Source organism: Medicago truncatula, chromosome 7, assembly GCF_003473485.1.
Source record: "Medicago truncatula cultivar Jemalong A17 chromosome 7, MtrunA17r5.0-ANR, whole genome shotgun sequence".
NCBI lineage: Eukaryota > Viridiplantae > Streptophyta > Magnoliopsida > Fabales > Fabaceae > Medicago > Medicago truncatula.
This window is the reverse complement of record NC_053048.1, coordinates 28,312,037-28,334,427: the sequence shown is the minus strand read 5'-3', so window position 1 is coordinate 28,334,427 and position 22,391 is coordinate 28,312,037. Positions and strand designations below refer to the sequence as shown.

General features: G+C 31.1%; 3 protein-coding genes across 3 annotated transcripts; 2 read left to right on the top strand and 1 right to left on the bottom strand.

The window, feature by feature from the left end:
* The first annotated feature begins 9,947 nt into the window (after positions 1-9,947).
* On the top strand, positions 9,948-11,340 carry LOC11415497 (F-box/LRR-repeat protein At4g14103). The gene is made up of 2 exons (XM_003622994.1): positions 9,948-10,718; positions 10,930-11,340. The coding sequence occupies exons 1-2, from the start codon at positions 9,948-9,950 to the stop codon at positions 11,338-11,340; spliced, it is 1,182 nt and encodes a 393-aa protein (XP_003623042.1).
* Positions 11,341-11,565: 225 nt separating this feature from the next.
* On the bottom strand, positions 11,566-15,663 carry LOC11409867 (laccase-17). Its single transcript, XM_003622993.4, has 6 exons — positions 15,366-15,663; positions 15,101-15,252; positions 14,377-14,621; positions 14,164-14,292; positions 12,357-13,331; positions 11,566-11,950 (listed from the first exon to the last, which is right to left on the bottom strand). The coding sequence occupies exons 1-6, from the start codon at positions 15,477-15,479 to the stop codon at positions 11,820-11,822; spliced, it is 1,746 nt and encodes a 581-aa protein (XP_003623041.1). The 5' UTR covers positions 15,480-15,663; the 3' UTR covers positions 11,566-11,819.
* Positions 15,664-19,755: 4,092 nt separating this feature from the next.
* On the top strand, positions 19,756-21,190 carry LOC11410889 (embryo-specific protein ATS3A). Its single transcript, XM_003622992.4, has 2 exons — positions 19,756-19,886; positions 20,614-21,190. Exons 1-2 carry the CDS (start codon positions 19,779-19,781, stop codon positions 21,070-21,072), a joined length of 567 nt encoding a protein of 188 aa, XP_003623040.3. The 5' UTR covers positions 19,756-19,778; the 3' UTR covers positions 21,073-21,190.
* Positions 21,191-22,391: the final 1,201 nt, after the last annotated feature.

Below are 22,391 nucleotides of genomic sequence, written 5' to 3'. Positions count from 1 at the left end.
ATATAATATTAAAATAATAAACTAATATATTCTATTTTTTTAGGGATAATATTATTTTTTTTTAGCAACTAAAGTATAATATTTTTTGGAAGTACTATTTAGTTCATTTGAATTTCACAACAGTAATGAATTTTTTTTTTTTTTTGACGTTAACAGTAATTGATTTGATAATGTTCTCAATTGTCTAGATTTTTTTTAGGAGAATTGTCCACTTTGGTGAAATTTGATCAATGTAGTTGACCCCAATTAAAGTTGACACAAAATCCTAACCATTAATACAGTTTTAATCTAATGTTTCTCATCAATTCATTAAGTGCTCACATGTTTGATCAAATGACCCACCTTTTAATTTTAAAAATAATTTATTCTTTCTTCTTTTGGTTTATTCCTTTCCAAAAATTCTCTAACTTTTTTTTTAAAGGATTCTACGTCGCTTATTATTAGGGCTTTCATGCACATACTTTATCCCTATTTCATTACTCCATATCAATACAAGGGTCAATACTTTGATGCTCATGAACATCTAAGACATGCTTAGAGTTTCTTCTTTCTTGAGAATTTTCATTGCTTTTGTTAAGAAATATATAAAAGACATAAAACAAATGTAATTGAAGAATTAATTAATAATACCTTTATGTCCTCTATGTTATGACCATCTTCTTCGGCATTTGATTTTGAACTTTCCATTGTTACGTGACTTTTCTTCTTAAAAAAAGGGAAAAAAGTGGCATGGAAAGTTGTGATGGTGAATAGCTTGGGAAGTAAAGCATAAAATACTGGTATAGAAAAAAAATATCGGCAATTAGGTTTTGGAGTAATGAAATAGGGTAAAACATGTGCAAGAGAGCCCTAATCATAAGCCATGTAGAATCCTTCAAAAAATAATAATATAAAATCACAGAATTTTTGAAAATGAATTAATCAAAAGAAGAAAGAATAAATTATTTTTAAAATTAAAAGGTGGGTCACTTGATCAAAAATGTGAGCACTTAATGAATTGATGTGAACCTTTTGATTAAAACTATATGAATGGTTAAAATTTGGTGTCAAATTTGATTTGAAATCTTGATGTCATTTGATCATATCCCGTTGTTTGAATGTAAGGCTGAAATATTTTAATTGTATTAATTTGACTTTATGGATTGATTGTATATAACTAATTTGCATATCTAACAAATTCCTATAATTAGTCCTATACCAATTCAGCCTATGCATGTAGCCATTTTTTTTTTAAAGGTTCTTAACTGTTTCGATTTTCATTTTTTATTACCAAATCCCTTTTCATCAAATTTTATTTTATTGCAAACTTTTGTTTTTGAAACTTTATATAATGAACGTATAATTCCTACACCTAACATAAAACAAAATATAAAGTGAAAATCCTCGTATAAAAAATATAGTTATATCCTACACAATGGCTTCTCATATCAATCAATCTCGTCTGTGCTGGATTTTATGCTTTGCTTTTGTTTTACTTTCAGGTAATATTAAAGAGTTAGTTTTATTTTATCTATTTAGTTCATCTCTTATATAAATGTTACATGATGATTGATTCTATTTTGTTCTTAGCCTTCATATTGCAAGGAAAAAAACCTTATTTTTTAGACGAGTATATTATTCATTTCACAACTTAAATTATACGAATGTTCAATTTTTTTATTAATTGTGAAGTCATATATCTGATGTATCAAACAACAATAGTAATTTAATGGGTGCTACTAATACGCTATGAAGCACAGACACTCCTCGAATTAGACGTGTCCCGGTGTCGGACACGTGTCGTGTCCGACAGCGACACTTGTAATTACACTAAATTATATGATTTTTTTTCAAATTATTAGCTGTGTCCGTGTGTCCGTGTCCGTGTCGTGTCCGATGTGTGTATCCGTGCTTCATAGCTAACACGTAAAACATTTATAAAAGAATAGAAAAGTTTTTGTGTTGCAAAATACATTTATAAACTTTAAAGAAATTTAATGTAGAATGATTTCATATTTAGTTCATTAACAAATGCATTAAAGTAGCCTTTCTACTGCATACTCATTACTTTAATTTTTTATTTTTTGCAGGATTATCAATTGCTACTATTTTTCATGTTGATTATCTGGGGCAAAGCTGCTTATACAAGAAATGCATGGATTTTACTCAGTGTGCTCAAGAATGCCTTAAAAGGGGCTATAAAAATGGTGGTGAATGTGTTGGATCCGATCATCAAAATATGAGATGTTGTTGTTATGGGTCTTGATTTTAGGTTTACTTCATTTATCTATCTCTATTTATAAGAGATAATCACATATAATAATTAGTGAGACTTATTTGTGATTAAAATAGGTCTTGTTAATATATCATGTCTCTCATAATATACATTAAATGAAGAGTAGAAAAATAAAGCAAATTCGAACTTCAAATCCTTTAGAAATTTGGGTTTTTAACAAGGTCGTTCACAGAGTTTTAGGCATTATATGAGAAAATAACCCCTTATATATATAATATATTATAAAAAAAAAAAAAAAATTAGCTCATTGTTGTGTTTTTATTAGCTTTTCATTTGTTTTTTTTTTATTTCGCTATTAGTTACCAAATAAATTTTTTTAGGCAACATCTCAAAATAAATTAAATACTCCATAAACAACAAAACAAAATAAAATACCGTAGAAGTAGAGAACAATAGCACCTGCGAAGTAGAGTGAAATTTTAGCACCTCAAAACATCGTATGTCAAATGCAACTATGGATAAAAAGAACATAAAAAAAAAAAAAAAAAAAAACGAGTGGGCCACATGATACCAAATGCGTCTCACATCGATTTCATGGTCAAGAATGTGTCTCGCATGATCTTGGATTATCAAATTCAATTTTGCAATCATTTCAATCAATTCAAAAAAGTTGACATTACTTTATTAATATAATTTATTTTTTGGAATCTTTGAAGGACATGATTAAGATTAATTTCTCTACTTGGTCCATTTTCAACTAAAATATAATTTGCTTTGTTATGAAAATTATCTCAATTTCTTGAATAATAAATATCACCAATATTTTTAATATTAGTGGGGCACATTATTAGGAACAATGGACCCAAACAAACATAATAAATTTCTTTGAGAATAATTTTTTTTGGCACATTAATAAGAAAAACCGATGTTTTTATAGGGAAGGTGTATATAGAAATCTTTTTTCAGGATGGGAGTATATAAAGTAAATCGCGCCAAAAACATTAACATACTTCAGGCCAGCCCTTCATCATGTCAATGTTTGAGGCATTTCGGTCAATTTTTCTATATTTACCCCATAAACAAAATATTTCTATATACACCTCCTCCTTAAAAAAATTGGGCCCCATACCGGCATAGACCTTAGCTCGTCGCACCCCTTGCCAATGCCTATGGCTTGCCCTCGTTTTTAAGAACATTTTGAAAAATTGGAAAATCCTTGAACTCCATATGTGAAATTTAATGAAATAAATCATCTATCTTTAATTTTGAATCATAAAATTGCGACAAATTCATACAACACTACAATAGCTTTAAAAGGATTTGAGAATTGTTGAATTAACATCGACCGATTCATTTTGCTTTGTTATTATTTAAAAAATACGGTTAAGCATGAAAACAAAACTCATACCATTTGGTACTGCTTGAACCCACTATGACTTTGACGGGGAAAACTCGTTTTGATTAGGTTGGGTTTAGGTTCTTCTTGATTCCAAAAGATGGGGTGGATGAGACTAGTATAATGGGCACACTTATACCCATCTCAAACCCATATATAAACCTGTATCGTTTTGTTCAAAATTACAAAATTACCCCTTTTTATTTAAAAATGAGATGTGATACTTCTCGCGAGTAAAAGTGTCTTGAATTTTTCACGAATGTTTTTAGCACTTTATCGAACTCATGTCATGTGAAATATAAAGAGACAAACCAAGGGAATAAGGAAATAAACATTGTGATGTGCTTTGTGATCCACTGTTTCTCTATAAATAAAATTTTCCTATAAAATCCTCCAAACCCTATTATTGTGTGGGCATTTTCCCCTCTCTCTCTCCCTCCCTCCTGCAATGTGCCTTCCTATCATTGTCACTAGTTGATCATCCACTCTCACTTTGATGGAACCTCCAGTGATTTCCACAAAATCATAAAATCCCTATTTTTTTATTTTATTATTAAACTAGGAAATAAATAGAATTGCCTAGAAAATAATAAACTAGGAAACTAAATATTTGTGTATTTTTAATCCCCCTCCCCTTAAGATATCCTCATTTTGCTGACTCAAGTCAGAAAAGGTGGACATATGATTCCAACATCTAACTTTTCTTTTATAGAATGTCGATCAATCTCAATTTGCTTTGTTCTGTCATGTTGAACTAGGTTATGAGTTATGATAATAGAAACTTTTTTGCCAGAGTATAGTTATAACAGAAGCTCAATTTTCATCTTAAGTTCTTCTATAACTATGGATGCGAAATAAATAATATTGGTTATATAAGCTCATTTTTCCATGAACGTAACTTTCATAGTGAAATTAGATGCAACATATTTTCAATGCTATGTGCCACAAATGACTATGGAACTGATTAAATTGCGAAGCATTTGAGAAAGCTTGGCTTAATATGTCATAAAAATGTAACAGATTAAAGAAAGAGAAAACATGACAACATGATATAAAGCTTTGTTTCGTATTAGATATGATCTAACTATAGCATACAAACTTTATTATCCAATCAATAAGAAGGTAATTGTCATGAGAGATTTGTTATTGATGAGACAATAACCTAAGATAAAATAGAAGGATCAATCAAGGAGTAGTGTAATGGTACTGTTAAATGACGAAGGAGACACAAATATTTTGAATGGGGTTAATCCTCACGAGCAGAAATTGAGAAGGCCAGAAAGGAAAAGATTCCCATCTCTAATACTTGATGGCTATGAGTTTCTATTAGATAATGTAGTAACAAGTGAAGGTGAGTTGGTATATTTAGCTTTTCTGGATAATGTAGAGCGAGTTGGATGGGAGCAAGCAATTAAAAACGTCGTAGCTCTTAGAAATGGTGGTTGGGCCTAACACAACCCCACAAAATCGGCTTGTAAGGTGAGGATTGCCCCCACTTATAAACACATTGTCAGGCCATGTCCTGTCCGATGTGGAACTCTTAACACACCCCCTCACGACCAGCACTATTAGGCTTGGTTCGTGGACATAAATGGTGGGTGGCCCGATAGCGGAAACCTGATAACAGGTGGCCCAATGGATCTTGGAGAGGCTCTGATACCATCTTAGAAATGGTGGTTGGGCCTAACACAATCCCACAAAACCGGCTTGTAAGGTGAGGATTGCCCTCACTTATAAACACATTGTCAGGCCATGTCCTGTCCGATGTGGGACTCTTAACAGTAGTAGAATAATTTTCAAAACATTAAAGTAATCGTCACATCATTGTATCAACATCAAAACTGAATTCAATGACGAATTTTGAAACAAAATCTGAAATAGAATAAAACCCAGTCCCTAATGTTATTGATTAGAGCATCGACTCGATAAAGACTCTCAAAAGCGATAAACAAAAACGAGAAGGCTCCAACTCCATCTTCTGAGACTCACTGCTATACTAAGTTTCTTCTTCCTGCAAATATATACCACGAGAGTACATGCGTCCAACCAGCAACTAAGAGATGCATAAACATATGTATAGATTCAGATAAAAGAACACATAATTAAGCATATATACATCACATTCAGATAATATTCACATTTAAACATATACTTTCATTTAATGAAATCAATAGGCACCAATCAACATCTTATGATGACATGTAAACATCAACAACATTTACGAATATCAAGTAGAAATTTAGCAAAATATAGATCATTCACACATAATCATATAGAAGCACATCATTGAATATCACGTCTTTAAATAGTTACACATATTTAAATAGTATATCTTTAAATTACACATCTTCAAATAGACTTGCAATTATGTATGCAATGTCCCTAACTCGACTATATATGAATGTGTTACTAATTTTGGATATCAGATGTATGTTACTGATTATCCCCCATCTTTAAATCGGACTAACAATGATGCATGAATACCAAATAATGCCTTAATAATACACATCTTTATATGACTCGTCGACTACATATAAGGCCCTTTTAAGGTTTCTGGAAGTGGGTAATCGATTACCTGCCCTGGGTAATCAATTACGTTGAAAAAAATCATCTTTTTGGGCAAGACAGCTGAGGTAATCGATTACCCTATACTTGATAAAAAATCAGCTGAGGTAATCATTTATTTGTTGATAAACTTTTTTCGGAAAAAAAAAAAACACCCGGGAGATGAATGTGCAGAAGTAAAAAAAAACCTCATTAAAGCTTTCTTAAGGCTCCTAAATAAACCCCAACACACCCAAAACGACCACAAACATTATCCTATATTATCTATTTCATTATAAACACTTATTACACCATAAATCATTAGTTATGCTTCGAATTCCATGGTTTATGCTAATTATAACCACAACTTAATCAAGAATTCAACACTGAAACATTACAATTCAATGTAGCAAGCATCAACACATAGTCTCAACATCATAAGGAAACATAAATTTAATAGGAATCATCAAACCATTAATTAACCGTTAATTTTTTTGACTTTTTCACATAAGAAATCAAAACAGAAAATAGCTATGAATAAATCACGAGTTTAGCACATGAAATTAATGAATTTAGAGATACGAATACACCAAAAATCACAACAATAAATAGAACACAAATTTAACACAAATTCATTAAAAAATCATGAAAAACAATGGAAACAAAAACTCTTCACTACGCATGAGTTCATACATCCCTTATGGTGATTGGAGACGTACTACCCCTTACACATGGGTTTAGTTTTCTCATAACTTTTTTTAAAAGGTCTACTCTCCACACCCCCAGATTGATTGTTAACTCTATTGTAACTATTTAAGTTAGGGATGTCAATGGATACCCATGGGTACAAATAGTATGATACTCGTCCCCGCTCTGTTGGATAAATATGATATCGGTGTCCGTCCCGTATCCTCATGGGTATCCACTATGCAGGTACCCATGGGTATTGAGGGATCCATGGGTACCCATGAATTTTTGATTTTTTTTTTTGTACAAATAACAACTCTTTTTAATTACCAAAAGACTTCAACTTTTAAACATCCATACATAATCCATACAAAATTTCATAAATCACATAATTCATAGAAAATTCATGATTCTTAGATACTCCATAAGATATGTTTTATGACGTGAATGAAGTGACAACGATAAACTTAATAAGATGAATTAAAAAAACTAAAAATACAAATAGGTTATCAATGAGGAATCTTAGATGGGCGGTAAAATTTTCTTCAATAAGGTAACAACTATAAGTAATAATATAAGATATATAAAAATATTTTAGTAATTTACTTAATTTATTATCGGGTATGGATACCCGTGGGTATTGATACAATCAAATCCGTGTCCGTATCCATATAATAGTGGATAATCAAATACGCGTGGATATCTGTCCCGTACCCGTGATGGATTTTACCCACGAGTACCCGTGGGCATGTGTATTTTTGCCACCTCTTCAACTCCATTGTTTTATTTTTCAACAACTTTTATTGAAAACACTAAACAAACAATTTCCCAATAATAGTAATTATTACCAATATTACATAGCAATAATACTAATAAATTAATGAGTAGTGATATTTGAACAACCATTTTAAACAACTTTTGTGATAACTTCTTTTTTTTCACTTTTCATTGATCAAAAACAATGGAAAAAGAAAAAGAGACAATACCTTGAAAATTATGGAATGCTCTCTTTCTGATTCATATTCACTTACATCCTCCTCATTGAGTTCCATTACATGCTCTCCCTCTGCTTCTTTTTCATATTCATTTTCATCCTCTTCGTTGAATTCCATCACATGCTCTATTTCTGTATCGTTTTCGTCCTTATAGTCCATGGAGCTTAGTTTACTTATACACCATGGTTACAACAAGATAAGGCATGTTTCGATATGATAAAGTGACAATTATTTTGAGATATAAAAAAAAAAAGGTTAATAGGCCTCTATCTCCTTGCAATATAAGTCACTTTTGGTTTTTTCCCTTGTAAATTTTTTTTGTCAGATTTCGTTCTTGTAAATTTTTTTGTTTTGGAATACTCCCTAGACTAGCTGACTGTGTATTTTCGCTGATGTGACACGCTGAGTCACCTTTTTCTGATGACGTGGCGCGTTGACTGTATAATTTTTTTTATTTTTTTTATTGTGCCCACCTTGCATTTGTGATTTTTTTTTTAAATAAAAACTTTCTTAAAACATGCCTCAGTTTTTATGTTTTATTATTTTTTTTCTCAAATGTGATAGAACAACTTTCTACTATGGATCGTTTTTTTCCCTTTTGGAGAAGGCTTTACTTGCTGCATCAGAACATGGAATGGAGCACCTTGACCTCAGTTTTACGCTTTCTCCATGTTTCATTTTAAGTTTCAGAACACTTGTTGTTCTCATTTCTCAAGTTGAAAGAACTATATTTTCGTGTTTTTGCTACTGTTGATCTTGCTTCACTTAAGACACTACATTTGATCAAAGTTAATTTCAATGAAGTCCGGTATCTTGCTGCGCTTCTAAATGGGTGTCCAATTCTCGAGGATTTTTAATCGAAAGATTTAACATTCTTTAGTTGTTCATATCGAGAGTTTAAAAAATTACCCAAGTTGATCAAGGCCAACATTAATAATGTACTTAGGGGTGGGAATGAGCCGGGTCGAGCCGGACTTTACTTTAATAGGTCGAGCCTAGTTAAAAAAACTAAAGCCTAAGTCTGACCTATTAGCCTGTCAAAGACTTTATTTTAAGCCTGACCTTTTTAAAAGCTCGGCCTGACCTATTAGCCCTTAAGACATTAGTTAAGTAACAAAAATAAGTAACTTTTTATTAAAAGTAGTGTAATTATTAATTAACCAAATATCAAAACTTATATTTACAAGACAAATTTTCTATTTATAAATTCTTTAACCCGGTTAGCAAAATCCTTTAAAGTGTGTTTGAATGGAGTGTTTAGGAGGAGAGGACTTACTTTTCTCTTTTAATTACGAACATTATAAAATGATTTTTAGAAAATTGAATTAACAACATGATAAATGATCATACAATATTTCAAAAACACTTAATTTATTTTAAAAAAGGATTTTATATTGTTCTTAATTTAAAAAATAAAAATGAACTCTCTACTCCCTTCCCCTTCTAAACCTTCGATCCAAACACACATCTGAACAAATCATACGTACTCTTAGGATTTGATATGCTAAGTGTCCATTCATGTGATGCAAACGGTAGGATGAGGAGAGTCTAGAAAGGAATTTGGAAGAAACAAAATATTAAGTGTACTTCATCCGGTCACTATTATAAGCAAAAATTCATTTTTTAGACATATTGAATAATTAATGTATCTAGTTAATTAATGTAACTAGATACATTAATTAACTAGATACATTAATTATTCAATGTGTCTAAAAAGTAAACTTTTGCTTATAATAGTGACCGGAGGGAGTACTAGCGTAGCCACCAAAATTAAATCGCCTCGGTAATTGGCATGAAATTTTTTTGAAAGCATTTCGATTTTCAACATTTGTACTACAATTAATCCTTCGATATTCGTATTCAATTTTCAATTGCTCCTACAATGCAGTGCACGCAGCTGGTCCACATTCCTTACATTAAAGTCTTAATATTTTTTTGAGAAAATTAATGGACATGTTTGATTACGTAGGGAAATTTCTACTATAAGTATCAACGTATATCAAGAGCAAAAACTTGAAAACATAATGAATTTTTTCTATCAACAAATTGTTATCAAGGACTAAATTGTTCACACGTTTAGAATTTGTTAGCAACCTGTTCAAACTTCAAAATGGACGATAGGATTAGCTTGTTACCAAATGAAACTATTTGTCACATTCTCTCTTTTCTTCCAACGGAAGATGTTTATGCAACAAGTGTTCTTTCAAAGAGATGGATTCCACTCTACCTCTCAGTTCCCACTCTCGACATCGATGATAAACGCTTTGTTTCAAGTGGCAAATCCTATTCCAACTTCATGATGATGGTTTGTGCAACCCTTTTTGCACAAATGGTACCGCGATACATTGAAAAGAAGATTGGCCTAAGAAAAGTACGCATTTCTTTGTATGGCGGGGTAGAACCTTCTCTTTTTGAGAAGTCTTTAACTGCGGTAGCTGAACGTGGAATGGAGCATCTCGATCTCTTGTTGATCGTTCCACAATCTCCATGTTACATTCTAAGCTTCAGAAATCTTGTTGTTCTCAAGTTGAAAGTAATATCTTTTCGTGAGTTTCCTATTACTATTGACCTTGCCTCACTCAAGATTCTTCATTTGTTTAGAGTTTATTTCAAGGAACGATGGTATCTTGCTGAATTTCTTAATGGATGTCCAATTCTTGAAGAAATTGAAGCAAAAGATTTATCTTTGAAGTATGATTGGGGGTTTCATGAACAAAAAGGAAAGTTTAAAAAAATGCATGAATGTGGGTTTCATGAACATAAAGAAAAGTTTAAAAAATTACCCAATTTGGTTAAGGCAAACCTAATTAATCTGGTTCCTTTTTATTTTACTCCTCCTCTGACTGCCTTATGTAACGTTCAATTTCTTCGCTTGGAAGAGGTTAGAATAATGTTCTTTTTTTTTTTTTTTTTTTTTTTTTTTTTTTTTTTTGTCTCTACATTTTATATGAATAATATTTTCAAGTCTTTACATATTTTTTAAAAATGCATGACTGAAAATGTGTAATTTTCTGTAGGGGTTAAATTAAAAAAATTATATTCATTTGTTTCTTTAATTTGTCTCATAATTTGTCTTTGTATAACTCTTGCAGGTGTATGATCGTGCGGTTTTTTCCAATTTAACTCATTTGGAGCTTGTCTTTGGGACAACCGGGGCTGATTGGTACATGGTATATGGCATGCTCAATGATTGTCCAAATCTTCAGAATTTTGTATTTGACAAGCCTCCACTTTCGGAATCATTTGATGCAGGTTGGTATGAACAGATGGAGTTGCGCGTTGTTCCTAAATGCTTTTCCTCACAGTTTAGAAAGTGCACGATAAAAAATTATCGATATGAGTTTGGATTTGTGAAGTATATCATGCAAAATTCAACATCTCTACGGTGCATGGCACTCTACACTCCAGCATCATTAGACGATCCATTCGAGAAGCTTGAAATTCTCAATGAATTATTTTCGATTAGGGAGAGAACTTCAACATATGAAATTGTTTTTATTTGATAAATGTAGTAACTCGTTTTCTAGTTGCAATTTTTCCTAGATGATTATGTTTGTTTATGTTTCTTTATGTAATGCAAGTTTGTTATGCAATGCTAAATCTTGTTTTTGAGGTAAAAGATCATCTAATCTCAAGATAATCGTTTATGGTTTAGTCTGCTGTTTTATTTTGGATCAGTTTCTATGATTTGAACTTTTGTTTATACTATGAACCAATCATGAAAATTACTAACAATACTAGTAAATTTCAATAAAGAATTATATTCACTCAAATCAATGAATTACAATTTCAATGTCAAGAAGACATCATGTTTAAATAAATTTCCCACCCAAAAAAATAAAAAGTTTCACCCTCTGCCTCAAGTAGCCTCAATTCCCAATTTAAAAAAATCAAGTAACCAATGATAAACAACATCTCAACATTGAATTACAAAAAGGCAAAAAAAAAGTTAAAACAAATTAAAGCCAAAATCAAATTGAAGTTAACACTTGGGAAGATCAACTGGAGGTGGAAGCACCTTCTGATTTGGGAGCTTTCCATCCAAAACAATCCATGCCATCTTAAGACCCCAACTTGTGTGGATTTCCAAGTGACAATGCATGAACCACACCCCTGCACACACAATTAAACTTTATGTAATCCCTTTTATTTTATGTTTTTTTTAAGAAGGTAAATTAGTCCACCCATATTGGAACCAGCCTGAGACTTTGAGGAGGAGCACACTCCCAGATCCCTAGCCAATACCATCAGGCCAACCCAAGTGGGGTTCCCTTTTATTTTATGTTAATTATCACAATGATACAAAACATTTTTTCCCGCATTAACCCTCTCCGATTCTTAGGGTAAAGGGGCCGAGTAATAGGAAATTTGATATAGAGGTATTAAAATCTAACAAAAAATTGTTTCAGCTATGAATCGAACTCTGGAACTATTTATTGGTTTAACCTTAACCACTTGAGCTCAATCGCTTGAAGAAAAACTATTGAACTTGAATGGAAATTTTAAATTATGAACTAACCTGGATTATCTGCTAGGAATCTGATAGCAACCCATCCACCAGATGGAACACCAACTGTATTCCTTTCAACAGGATCAACAAGATTAAAATTTTGTGGATCACTATTTGAATCAAAGTTACCAAATCCTTGTCCAACAACAAAGAAGTTAAATCCATGCAAATGAAGAGGGTGACTTTCAACACCAAGAATACTAGTGTCTTGCAACACAAGCTCCACACTAGTGTTAAAAGGAAGAACCACAACCTTTGTTCCATTACTCACCATAGTGTTATTCGGCGGTGTGCCGGTATAGTTGAATGGATTCATAGGTTTACTTGGGAAATCAGTGGTGTAAATTCCATTGTTTTGTCCAAAGAAATGTGTCTGAAGAAGTGCTGTGGTTGGCATTATGAAAGAAACATTGTTCACCGATGCCGCAAACATTGTTCCATTAGGTCCTTGACATGTTTGGTTCTTGTTTTGGCAAGGATTTGTACCAAGACCTACTGTGAAGAAAAAGTGCTTATCAACTTTTTGAGGAACATTAGCTGGAAACTGAGCATTTGCTAAGCTATGAAGTTTGTTAGTGAAATTTGTTGCAAATGAAGTGTCATTAAGTTGAGGTAGAATAGGTTTCAAAAGTGGAAGTTTTTTGAGTGAAGAATTTGAATGGTGAGTATTAAATGGAATTTCATATTCTATGATTCCAGCAACTGTTGAGTTGTCAAAAGTGCCTTGGCCTGTAGCATATGGTCTTGCTAACATTAAGAATGTAGCATTTGGGTAATGAGGTTTGGTTTTGAGAAGAACATTAGTGGTTTGTCCAGGTGCAATTAGGATTGTGTTTGTGACAAAAGGTTTTGCATAAACTGCATCTGCTTCAACAACTGTGAGAGTGTGGTTTGCTATGCTGAAGAATAATTCGTCGTTTAGTGCGGCGTTGATTAAACGAAGAAGGTAAGTCTTTCTTGGCTTCACCTTTAGCTTGAATGTATCTGTAGAGAATTACATGTTATATTTAGGCATTGTTTGGATAAACAGCTTAATTAATAATTTATAGTATAAGTGATTATATATAAGTTATTTCTATTACAAAAGATAAAATAAAGTTAAATTGTTTGTATATAGGCGATAAGTTGTTTCCGTAAGCTATCTTGCGTATTGAAATAAGCATAAAACAATTTACGGACTTTTTATAACCTAATTCCATAAACTCTCTCACATAGTCTCACAAATACAGATAAATTTAAATAAGTCAATCGGAACAATCTCTTAAAGTATATTGTTGAGGGTTAATGGTGCTTTACCTCCTGTAATATAGGTCATTTTTGGTTTTCCCTCCTGTAAAATATTTTTTTTTATTTACCCCCTGTAAAATATTTATTTTTTGGAATATCCCCCTAATAGGTCATAAAAAAACGAAAAAATTCTGAAAAATAAAATAAAATCGTATTAATTTTTTTTTTTTTTTACAGGGGTAAATCAAAAAATATATTTTACAGGGGAAAAATAAAAAATAATCTATATTACAGGGGGTAAAGCACCATTAACCCTATTGTTGATCATATTTCATAAGAATCCTATATATAATTCTTTTAAAAAAATTAAAAAATTCTATAAACTAGAAGTAGAAATGTATAGACCATATTGCAAAAATTGGTGGCTAAAATATATAATGAATGTGCACTTGTTTTATCAATTGGTTATTGTGGTAATTGGAATTATATGAACTTATTTATATAGGTCCATAGTTTCAATTTTAGTCATTATTTGTGTAGGTCCACATATTTCATTCTTAACATAGGTGTTGATTTGTACTTGATATACCTTTAGCAGAACAATTATACAATGGTCCTGGAAGTCCATTGATTGTATATGCATCAGAGACATTTGGTCCTCCACCAGTTTGTAGAGCTTGTGCAATGATTGCCTCAGGATCTGTATTGAACCATTCACCTAAAACCAAAATTAAATTTTAATTAGATTATGCAAAATATGATAGATATAGTACAAGGTTCACCTCTTAAGTAATTTCATTACCAAATATGATTGGAACTTCCTTGTGAGGTTTTGCAAAAGGGTATTGAACATTTTTCTTGGGAAGAATAATGAGAGGACCATAAAGTGTTGACCTTAACCAAGATATATGAGCATGCCAAAAGAGTGTTCCTCTTTGGCCTTTAATTGTGTAATTGTAAACATAGCTTTGACCTGTTTGGATGGGGCATTGTGTCACATATGCTGGTCCATCAGCCCATCCTGACTGAAGTTGTCTAATGCCATGCCTATTTCAAAAATACCACAGCTTTTAATTTAGATAACATTATGCTCAAAGGTTAATAAATTTATAGAAATTTAACTTAAACATAGACTAATTTACCCTTATTTATTGTTTTTTATTCATATTTATAATTTCACATTATCATAGTACTAATATGCATCACACTTAATCTCAATTTTTCACAATATTTTTTTTTGACAAAAACAATATTCAATAATTTTTGTTTCATTAATTTTGCAAATTAATACTCATCTATTTTCAATGTAAGAAATTTGGTTAACATAAATTTATTTAATGTACTGTTTTGAGTTTTGTAAGGGTATAAAAGAAAACATTGTCTTGTAACAAAAAAAAAAAAGAAAACATTGTCTAATTATACTTTCATTTTCTAAATAAACCAAAATTTTGGGACATAAATAAAAACTTAAAATGATAAAAATACCAACATTTTTACAATATTTAACAAAATGCTTTGTTGTTTACCAATGAATGGAGATGTTGTTCTGCACATGGTTAACCACTTTGATGATAAGACGATCACCTTCTCTAGCGACGATGCGAGGCCCCGGAAATTGACCATTCACGGTTACCATGCTCTTTTTGTGACACAATCTTGTTACATTTTCATACCTTATCTGCATTAATATATAACCTCAATTTTGTTACATGCAAACCAAAACCAAGAAGTAAAATCAAAACACAAAACGAAATTGTAAGAAAATTGCAAAGAGTGTTTTTATTGTAGTACATCAAAATGGTAGTGTCTTGTTGTACTAGCCAATGCAACCTCAAAGAAACCAAAATTAATTAATGAAAAAATGAACACTTGGATTTTAAGTGATGAAAAAAGGGAAAAACCCATTTTGGTCTTGGAAATGTTACTATGAGACTTAAAATTTGAAAGTGTGTTGATGCAATGTAGAAAAAAAAAATTTGGTCTATATATAGAGGAATGAAAGGACGTAGTTGTATGAATATTTGGATAGAATATAATGTAATATTCAAATAGAAGTCTTGTTCAAAAAATATTCAAATTGAAGATGAACTCAACATTGTTGACATTGAACTATAATAGTAGTTGGAACAACTTTAGAGTGGTGTCAAAGACATCCTATTTTGTTTATCACCTTCTTGTGCAAGTCAAAATTCCTTAATAATTTTTATACTATTATTATGATTATTAGTTATAGTTTTAATTCTCTTTCATTGTGTATATAAGGGTGCATTTAAATGGAAATGAATTGAATAATATTTGAGTAGATCATTGGTCAAATGTAGCTCTCTCTCAACCAATGTTCTTCTTGTTGTCAAAGTAAGAGGGTTCTGTCTAATATGTCACTTCAATATATATGTTGGTACCATATTTTTGTATTACCATATGTCAATATCATGAAATATAATCCAAATGCAGCTGAATCGACAATCATCAACTAGCTAGATATGATGATTATGTCAAAAGAAAACAAGACATAATTATAGTAAGTTTACATGGTTAGGTGATTTGTTACATCTCTATTAAAATAAAATAGTTTTCCTAGCTTCTTGGAAAGAAAATAAAAATGTGTTATAGATTGTGGCCCCATAGCAATCAGTTTTTTAAGAAAAAAAATATTTAGGTATTAAAAAACAGATAAATAATAGAAAACAGAAACAAAAGAACAAAAATATGGGGACAAAATCAAAAGTCATGCTATATATACAAATTTAATATCACCCTTAACTTGAGAGGAGCCATTTTTGTGTGGACCTAAAAGATTTAGACACATGATTTGATCACACTTATAAAAATGAATATCACATAATTATTTAAAAAAATATTTATTATTTAATTATTAAATTTTCTTAGAATGACCAATATTATTGCAATTTGGTCAAAATCAGAATTAAAGGTGCCCATGTTTTTTAATGTCTTATAATTTGCTCTATTAAGAAATCTTCTCATTAAAGACTTCATTTCGAGAATCACTTTTTCTTAGCAACATCCAACTTAACATTGGCATCACTTTTTACATTCCAGCAATTTTCGATTTTTTATATCATACACCTTTTTTGAAAATTGTCTTGTCCTCACCATGTTCTCTGCAATCAATTTCATCAATATAAAGTACTCCATCCGTCCAAATTGTATGTCGCTTTAGGAAAAAAAAATTGTCTCAAATTATATGTCGTTTTACAATACCAATGCAACATTAATGTTACTATTTCTATTAGTATAACCTTAACTATTTATTACTATCTCTTCTATCAATACTTTCATTTATCTTTCTCATATTATTTATTAAGGACAATTTTGTAAAACAACTCATAATATATTTTTTCCACACAATTTTAATTGCATTTCTTAATATATGTGAAATGTCCAAAACGCCATACAATTTGGGACGGAGAGAGTACTAATTATATGTTGTTAAAAAAATTACTAATTAAAAATGGACAACAAAAAAAATTCAATTTCCATTTTAAATTAAATATTTGTTCAATGAATTTTGAAATTTTGTTCAATGAATCCACTGATACCAACTGTAAGTCGTTCTACTACTTAATCTTACGATTAATAAATCAGTTTCATATATCTTACTATCCTCTTTCACAAATTTTTTGGATTGGATCTGCGACATCACATATCTTACTATCAAAATGGTTTAAAAATCCACTTGCCCTCGTACAAAAGTAGGGACCAAAAGTAGTGATTGAAAATTTTATAAGGATTAAAAGTTGAAGAAAAATTTTAAAGAGACTAAAACGAAAAGTTGATATATTTATAGAGACCAAAAACATATTTAACCTATTTAAAATTGCACTCAATTTTTATTTTTCAATAAAACATTTCAAAAACTGTTTCCTAAATTTACAAAAATATATTATATTTTAAAATTTGTTTGAATAGTAACAAGTGAGTATTCTAACGAAAAGGTATACACTTGCTATGGTTTTAGATCAACCTAAAAACATTAAGGTCTATGTTAGCAAGTATACACCTTTTCATTTGAAAAAAAATCATTTACCCCATTCAAAAAAGATTAAATATAGGATAATTTAGTAAATTACACTCAAGTAAGCATTTTTGTCTGAATGAAAATATTAATATTTACTAACTTATATCTTAATGCTCTTAGGTTAGTCCAAGTTAACAACTACACATAGGAAGAACCAAGAAACAAATACACTTAATATTCAGCTCAAGACCCAAGGAATAAATCAAAATTATCTTAGTAAAAACCACTTCCATGAAGAGACTTTAATACAATCTATGTAACACCACAAAATTCATCTGATAATTCTTAGAATAGCATTGAAGAATGTTTAGATCCTAGTGTGTAGACTTTCCCTCATGATGTGTAGAAGGTTAAGAAATCCTAATGAATCTTTAGTTAATGTGTAGATTGTCTGCATAAAAATCATTTTCAAAATTCACAACATGTTGACAATTGCACGGAAACATCTTGTGACATTGGCCCAAAATGTCACAACTCATGTCATACACAATATTTACTAATACATTGTTTCACCTTTAAAGTCATACTTCAACAACATCCATCTTATAAATCCTTCCAGACATTAATCCTAAAGTTTACTTCATGTCTTAGCATCTTAAATTTTTCACTTCATCAATCAACTTCCATACCACTAAATAATTTTTGTACAAATTCACGGGCAAACATATTTCATCTTGTTTCTCGTTCTTTCACTTAGAAATTTTCCATTTTTTGTCGTAGACCTGTCAACCTCCACCTAATCATTCGTTCCTTAAGGCTTGACACATTCTTGTCACTCCAAATTCAATAGTTCTCTCAACGCATAATCCATTTCAAGTTTCATGTTTCTCACGAAATTGTATATCCCAAAATATAACTTGAAACACTTCACGTTTGCATTGTTGTCCAACTGTAAGCATCGCCAACATCTGCGTCACTAACATACTATGTTTTCCTTTATCAATTATTCCCATAAAAATTAATTTCACGGAAATTCTCGTAGAACTCCTTTGTTCTACATCTTTCTAAATTGCAAGTCCAATTTCAACATCCTTGTTGATTTCCCTCAATCATTCCATACCATACGTAAATATTTCCGTTCACAAGCACTTACTCTTTTGATCGTTCACACACGGTAAACATACATTGGTAGTGTCCACGAAAAAAATGTCTTCCAATCCTCAACACAAAACCATTGTAGCCAGTTCTAAATCGCGCGTGTTAATTTCTTTCCAAATTTGGCAATACATAGCTTTCAAGTGTTAGGTTCAAACTTGACTTCCAAATTTTGATCTCCAAACATCTCATAAAGCTCTTCGTGACTAGCCCTCAATGCCGACAACAATGAAACACTCACAACGCATTAGCCATGTTAGCCGTTTCTAAATTACACTGTTGCGTAAAATCAAAATCCTTCATATTTCTCATTCTCTTCTTGAGTACCAACTTAAAAGCTTCCGAAATTGAAGGCTCCTAGGAACAATTCCATGAATGTTCCTAGCAGTCACTTCTCAAAACATTCTTAACTCTAAATTTTAAGTTCGCGACTTCACACTAAAGTACTGCCAAAACCACATATACTTCACTTATCGCACAAACCATCGAAACTCCTAACTTGAATTTCAACACTTAGATTGGTGAATAATGAATTTTTCTATTCTCAAATGCTTCTTCTTCCTAGCTTTGCATATTACAAGGTTTTTTTTTTTTTTTTTTCTATTGAGTATGAGTTTATCCTTTCACATATACACTTATCTTCGTGTTTTTGTTATCATACTTATATCTCATATTGAAAATGAAATGATATAAAAAATCTGTTTTGTCAAAATAAATTAAATTTTTGTGACTTGTTTGCCTAATCAAGTGATTAAAATGCAAGGGAATCTAGCTTTGGTTTACCTTTATTTCGACAATGGATTAGAATTAGTCAGATACTTTCCCTTAATCAAGAAAAAATTAAGCACTAGTAAGGTGAGTAAAGCATAAGTGAAATTGATCATGGAATCTCTTTTCAATTAAAAAAAAAAAAACATATATGGAGACATAACATTAAAATATTTAGGAATATGCACTTTACGAGTTAGTCAAGTTAAGAATGAATAATCAGAATGTCTATCTATATATTCTGTGTTTAAACGAATAAATGCAACTATATGTTCATATCTTTGTACTTGAAAGACACCAAAATGAAGTTGCTAAAGAACAATGGAGGGCATTTCCTCTTTTGTTGTGTGCTTTTTCAAATTCTTGTTGCTGGATGTGAGAGTCTAGAAGCAGTAGCACCACAACAAAAGGTAACTATATTACTATTTAGATATACTTAAATAAACTGGTCTAGTAGCTCATGAAGGTTTTTCAAATGACTTAAAACTGGTCTTTTGATTAAGTTAACAAGTTCTTATAGAAAGTCTTGATCAGGCTTATTTCATTTGTATTTATTGGTTTTCTTTTGATTTTTTAATTCCTTGTATCTTGCTTTTTTGGGTAAGATTTATGTCCCCTAGACAATATTGTTGTCAAAATCCCGACTTAAATTCTAAAATTCAGGATTTTGCGACTTTTTCACATTCAACGACTCACATCCATAGTAGAATTCTAAAACAGGTAAAATCAATCGATTTTGATTGCGATAAGTCATTTATGACTATATATCATTTATAACATATATTTAATATTATTTATTTGGGTAAAATCCATCAATTTTGATTGTGATTTTACGATTTCTTATATCGATTCTATAAAAGTAGTTGATTAAAATCCTTCGATTTTGGTTGCGATTTTAGGATTTTTGATTTTGCTCTCCTCTTTCGACCTGAGCAAAATCCCGATATTTTGACAACCTTGCCCCTAGGTTTCTTTTTTCCTTTATTTCACAATAAAAAGTGTAAACAATCTTAATATATTTTTAGCCTTTTTTTAATAGTTTTGAAACAATAGCATAACATAATGGAATCAGATGTCAATTCACAGATATTTGAGTCCTATCATTATGCTAACAAACTTTGTCTTTAAACATAGCAGAAAAACTGCACCTATGTCATTACCATAGAAACCACATGCACATGGGGAGCTGAAACCTCAAATCGTGTGAGCCTAAGATTTGGAGGCACAAACTCAAGTGAAATATTGGTTAGACACCTAAATATCAAGCACCTAAGACAAGTTGACCCATTGGAGCCTGAGGTTCTTGATGACATCCCAAGGAAACCATTTCAAGCATGCATGGTAGATCAATTCGTGGTCACGGCACCTTGTGTCGAGTCCCCCATATGTTACTTGTACCTCAAGTTATTCGGAAACGATGACTGGCGGCCGGGTTATGCACAAGTTCAGGTGCTGGAGGGCTCTCACCTTAGCTCTAATAACTTCTATTTCCGACGATATTTGCCTAGGCATGTTTGGCATGGTTCGGATGTATGTGATAGTGAGGTTACTCCTTTTGGTCTCAAGAAGAGAAAAGTTCATGTGGAGAATCCATGAATGATGTAAAATTATGTACAACTTTCTACTTTATAGTGTATTTCTTTTGATCAAGTAGTAGTAATTTTCCTCCCTGAAATGTAAATTACTGAATACTAGTGTCTTTTAAATTAGCGAATAGTATATGTATATGTTTAGTTATAAGCAAAATAAGTCATTATTGAAAGTAGGGGTGTTCAAATTATCCTTAATTAATCTATTAACATATTGTTCCATTTTTAAAAGCCTGGCACAATTTTATAAGAAAACCAAACTGATCGTCTAAGCTCAAAAATAAACAGAAAATTTCAAGTTATGGTTTGTAAATTGTAACCAAATTCATGATTAAGGATAGAGGAGCGCTAACAACATTCTCTCTAACACTAATTTTTTTTATAGAATGAAATTTATGTGAGTCTCACACATTAGAAATAGTTCTATATAAAGTGGTGGGATCCACATTTATATATTTCATCCAATAAAATGGTGAATGTTCTTTAAACTCTTGGAAAGAAAGTATTGTTACCACTCCTCTTAAGAGTATTCCGTCGGGTACAAATAGTGTAATGCCCTCAACAAAACCTTAGCAATGGGGGTGGACATGGTTCAATTCTGGAGGAAAATTGAATCAAATTGTTTTCAATATTCATAATAACCAAACTGAATCGAACAATTTGTTTTTCAAACCAAACCAAACTGTTATAATGGTTCGGTTATAAGGTTTCAAATCGAACCATAACTAACTTTTAAAAAATCAAATTTACTATTTTGAACCGAATTAATTTTTTTAGCCGAATTGTTATTATTATCACAACTGAAGAAAAAAATATATAGAAACCAAAACATTTCAAATATTAGAGTTTATTAAAAAGACAAAACCGAACCGATCTCGTTAAATCGATTTGAACCGTTAAATTGAACATAACCGAACTGCGCTGATAAATCATAAATCGAACTAAACCGAACTGATTTGTTTCAGTCCTAGAACTGTTAGTTACAGTTCAGTTTTTTGTTCGGTTCGATTCAACTTTCGTTTTTTTAAACACCAGTAATTAGCAACTAGTCACCACTTAGCAACAAAGATTAAAGGTGTGACAGTAGTGTCTTGAGGTAGGGTTTGTATCGTCCATTGTAGTCTTACTCGATTCAAACGAAAAGGATGTGGTAGTGGTTCAATTTCAACCACTAGTATTATAACCTTATCTGGGGCATAGAAATTTTAATTTGTATTGTAGCATTTAAATTTTTCAAATTGTTTCCTATTTTTAGCTATAACTATGCAAATATCACCCAATATTTTTTTTTTAAGGAAAATTATCACCAAATATATATTTCGTTAA